At 60.1% G+C, this 4,591-nt stretch overlaps 1 protein-coding gene across 1 annotated transcript; it reads left to right on the plus strand.

The window, feature by feature from the left end:
• Window positions 1-2,302: 2,302 nt before the first annotated feature.
• Prrt3 (proline-rich transmembrane protein 3) lies at window positions 2,303-4,585 on the plus strand (the record flags this gene model as incomplete). The annotated part of the gene is made up of 3 exons (XM_013010344.1): window positions 2,303-3,197; window positions 3,345-3,500; window positions 4,380-4,585. Coding segments are annotated over exons 1-3 (1,257 nt in total), but the record flags the coding sequence as incomplete, so codon positions are not given.
• Window positions 4,586-4,591: the final 6 nt, after the last annotated feature.

Raw genomic sequence — 4,591 nt, forward strand, 5'->3', positions numbered from 1 at the left:
ATCCACCCAGCCCCCGCACCCCAACGCCGGGCGTCTGCAGGCGCCCCCTCTCTTGGATGGGGCGGGGGTGGCAGGCCGATGCTTGTTATTCTCTGCGATGACTTAAGCCTTCTCCGTGCTTTGCTTCTCGGAGGGAGCTGCTGGCCGTGCATATGTGCACTCAGCTGGCTGTGTGACCTTGGACAAGTTGCTCAACCTCTCTGAACCGGGTGCCAAGCCCGTGCTGGGTGCACTCACACCGGCTCGTCGGGGAGGGTGAAGGCAGCACCCAGGGCACTGTCAGTAGCCGGCTGCTGTGTCGGGGCTCCAGGCACCCCCATTTGGAACTGAAGCTTCTTCCTGGGTGCCCAGCCAGCAGCCTGGCCCGAGAGCAGGCCAGGAGGCCCGGAGCACTGGGGACGGTGGCTGCCCAGGACAGAAGAGGGAGATCTGGGACCGGAACACAGCCGGACCCCAGCTCGCCCGGCCACAGGGCCTAGGCGCTGGCCCCAGCAGCCTCTTGGCCTACTTAGGGAGGGCCTCGGGGAGCGGGGCCTGGGGAGGATCTGCCCCGGCCCAGGGGCGGCCGGGGCGGCTTCCCGGAGGAGGAGGAGGAGGAGCCCGAGGCCATCACTACCTGGCTGGGCGCACGGGCCTCCCTTTCCTCTGGAAACTCTGAAGGCAGGTGGCCTGCAGGCCCCTTTGATCAGCCCCGGCCTCCCTGACTTCACCTTCTTCTGAGACTCTGTCCTTCACCGGTGGAATTCCAGCCACCGTGGGCTGCTCCCAGGCTCCTTTAGCGCATTCCTGCTCTAGGGCCTTTGCACTTGCTTTTCCAAACTCAGCTCGTCCTAGGCCAGGCTCCTCCTGGCCAGGCAGCGTTTACTTAAATGTCTCCTCAGAGAGGCCCCCTGGCACCCGGGAAATAGCTCCTAACCATATTTACTCTCTTCACAGCTATCTTATCTAGAATTACTTTCTCTGTCTCATCTAGAATAGAAAGCCAACTCGGTGGGGGCATCTGGTCTTGGTGTGTATTTTTGTTTTTGCAGGTCCTAGGGCTTGAACTCTGGGCCTGGGCGCTGTCCCTGAGTTGCTCTTGCTCAAGGCGAGCGCTCTACCTCTTGAACCATAGCGCCACTTCTGGCTTTTTTGAGTTTATTGAAGATAAGAGTCTCACGGACTTTCTTGCCCGGGCTGGCTTCGAATCGTGATGCTCAGATCTCAGCCTCCGGAGTAGCTAGGATTACAGGCACAACCATGTGTGCCCAGCTTGTGTTCCTCATTTTACCCACACAGAGTTCGGTTTATTTGCTGAAATAGTTAAGGGGAAGGAGAAGGAAAGCTTTATGGAGCAAAAGAAAAGTGAAGGACCCTAAACCCTACCAGGCAGCTGGAGGGAGCCTGGCCCTCGTGGGAGGACCGCGGTCCTCTTCCCGTCCACCTCCCACTCTGGAGCTGGCCCTCCAGAAATCAGGCTTCAGCCAGTGAAGGCGAAAGGAGCGGGCTTTGCAAGCAGAGGGAAAGACGAGCAATGCGGGGAGCAGCCTGCGCGGCCAGGAGAGGAGCCTGCGCGGCCAGGAGAGGAGGCCGTGTTCTCTCCAAAGGCAGCCAGGGCCCATGGGAGGTTTTGAAGCAGGGTAAGTCTCATGACCACAGAGAGATTCTGTTGTTGTTTGGTTTGTGTGTGGGGTTTTTTTGTAAGTCATGGGGCTTGAACTCAGAGCCTGCATGCTGTTCTGAGCAATTCTTGCTCAAGGCTAGGTAGGGCTCTACCACGTTGAGCCACAGCTCCACTTCCAGTTTTCTAATGGCTAACTGGAAATAAGAGGCTCATGGACTTTCCTGCCTGGGCTGGCTTTGAACCGTGATCCTCAGATCTCAGCCTCCTGAGTAGCTAGGCTTACAAGCATGAGCCACCAGCGCCCAGCTAGAGGTTCCATTTTAAGTTTTTAGAGGGGCTGGGAAGGTGGCTCAGTGGCAGAGCGCTTGCCTTGCATGCCTGAGGCCCTGGCTTTGATTCCTCAGCACCACATAAGCAGAAAAAGCCAGAAGTGGCGCTGTGGCTCCAGTGGTAGAGCGCTAACCTTAAGCTGAAGAGCTGAGGGGCAGCGCCTAGGCCCAGAGTTCAGGCCCCACGACGACCACAAATATGTAAGCAAATGAATAGAAGTTTTTAGAGCGGCGGAGGCAGCTGCCTGTTTCTCTTCTCGCCCCTTGGGAGACCATGGAAACCCCAACCCTCACAAGTCTCCCCTCTTCTTTAGACTCACCAGTGAGGACCGGAAGTTGAGGGCTCCACGCCTAGGAATCGGAGCACGCCATGGCCCCCAGCCCACCAAGTCTCCTGCTGCTGTTGCTGCTCCGGTCCCTGGGGGCTGGCCCAGCCCTGGGCAGGGACCTTCACGGGCCACTAGAGGACTCACAGTTCTACCTGATCCCATCCGGGTCTCAGGATCATGACCGGGACGCCAGAGATGCAAGCCTCTGGCATTCAGACAGCCCCCAGAAGCCCACGGAAGGGCCCAAGAGGCCTGCAGACCCTCCCCTGAGCCCAGCCCTGCATGGACCCAAGGCAGCCCACAGGGCCCCGGGAGAACGGCTCCCTGCACCCGATGACCTCCAGCTGCCTCGGGGTCCCAGCTCCCAGGGCTGGACTGGACACCCTGACTCACAGGAGCCTCTGGAAGCAGCAGCCCAGGTGTCCCTCCTGCTGGCCCCCCCACACCCTGCCTTGATCCCCACAAACTCCACGCCTCTGCTCAGGGTGCCCACAGCTGCTCCTTTCACGCAGGAGCCGGGCGGCCCAGTGGAACAGCACCCTCCGAGAGACGAGCGTCTGAAGGCCAAGGCCGGGGTTCCACGGGCACCGCCCGGGGCCGGGAGGCCAGTGCCGGAGGAACAGGGTGGGCATGAGGAGGACTTCCAGGAGGCAGCCCAAGCCCCCCTCTCCACGCAGCAGGATCCAGCACCCCCAGTTGAGATGATGCCCCCTCAGGGGCCTGGGGCCCAGCCAGACCTGGTGTTGGCAAGAAGCCTTCCTCCTGCTGAAGAGCTGCCCCTTGAGCCCCCCAAAATGGGTGGAGCTGCAGAGGCCTGGGAAGTCAGCTCCCCGGGGCCTCAGCCCAAGCGGCCGGAGCTCTCTGGTGTTCAGGACGGCACAGAACCCCAGCCCACATCTCCAGCCTCACTGGCTCCCAGTGGGCAGCCGAAGCCAGGTGGGTGTCCCAGCGAGGGGGAAATGGTCCAGGCAGCTGCTGCCGTGTGCCTGTGGGATTCCGGGTCCCATTTTCCTCATTGTGACCCATGAGGGCCACGGGTCGTCACTGCCACTCCAGGCACGGTGATCCCTTCTGTCTTTTCAGCAATCGCAGCGATGAACGGCGCCGACCCCGTCTCTCCTCAGCGTGTGAGAGGCGCAGTGGAGGCCCCAGGCACCTCCAAGTCCCTCCTCCCTCATCTCTCAGACCCCCACCCAGCCACAAACCGAACAGAGAGCCCTGTGGGGGCACCGCCGCCAGGTGAGGGCATGGCTGGGGGCGGGGTGGGGAGGTTCTGTCCAGTACCCCAAACTGTCAATTATAGAGAGGAGAATGAGGAGCCAGGGGTAAGTGGACAAAAACAGCCGCTAAAAAAAAAACTGGCTAGGCCAGGGGCAGTGGCTCACGCCTGTAATCCTTCCTAGCAGGAGGCTGAGATCTGAGGATCATAATTTGAAACCAGGGCTGGGAAGGTGGCTCAGTGGTAGAGCACTTGCCTTGCATGCCTGAGGCCCTGGGTTCGATTCCTCAGCACCACATAGCAAAAAGAAAAAAGCCGGAAGTGGCGCTGTGGCTCAAGTGGTAGAGCGCTAGCCTTGAGCTGAAGAGCTGAGGGACAGCGCCCAGGCCCAGAGTTCAGGCCCCACAACCGGACTCCCCCCCTCCAAAAAAAAAACAAACAAACATAATTTGAAACCAGCTCAGGCAGGAAAGTCTGTGAGTCTTGTCTCCAGCTAACCAATGAAAAGCTGGGAATGAAACCGTAGCTTGGGCCTGGGAACGTGGCTCAGCGGTAGAGTGCTCGCCTAGCATGTGTGAAGCCCTGGCTTTGATTTCTCAGTACCACATACACAGAAAAGGCCGGAAGTGACACTAGCTTAAGTGGTAGAGTGCTAGTCTTGAGCAAAAGAAGTTCAGGGACAGTGCCTAGGCCTTGAGTTCAAGCCCCAGGACTGGTAAAGACACAATTAAAACACTGTGGCTCAAGAGCACAGCACCCTGAGCAAAAAAGCTAAGGCCCTGAGTTCAAGCCCCAGCGTGGACAGGCGCACCCATGTCCCCGTGAGCTTGGGAAAGTTAAATAACTTACCAACCACAAAACAGCGCATTTCAGAGCCTGTTTCCACATTGTGATTGCAGACGAAGCCGAGGAGTGGCCCGGGCGCCCCCAAAGCCATCCCCCAGCACCCCCAGTCCAGGCCCCCTCGACCTCTCGCCGCGGCCTCATCCGAGTGACCACCCAGCGAGCCCTGGGCCAGCCGCTCCTGCCCGAGCCCTCGGCCAGCTCCACGGCTGCCGCCCCGGCCTCCAGCCCCCCGGCCAATGCCACGGCGCCACCGCTGCGCTGGGGG

Source organism: Dipodomys ordii, unplaced genomic scaffold (genome assembly GCF_000151885.1).
Source record: "Dipodomys ordii isolate 6190 unplaced genomic scaffold, Dord_2.0 Scaffold12, whole genome shotgun sequence".
NCBI classification, from domain to species: Eukaryota; Metazoa; Chordata; class Mammalia; order Rodentia; family Heteromyidae; genus Dipodomys; species Dipodomys ordii.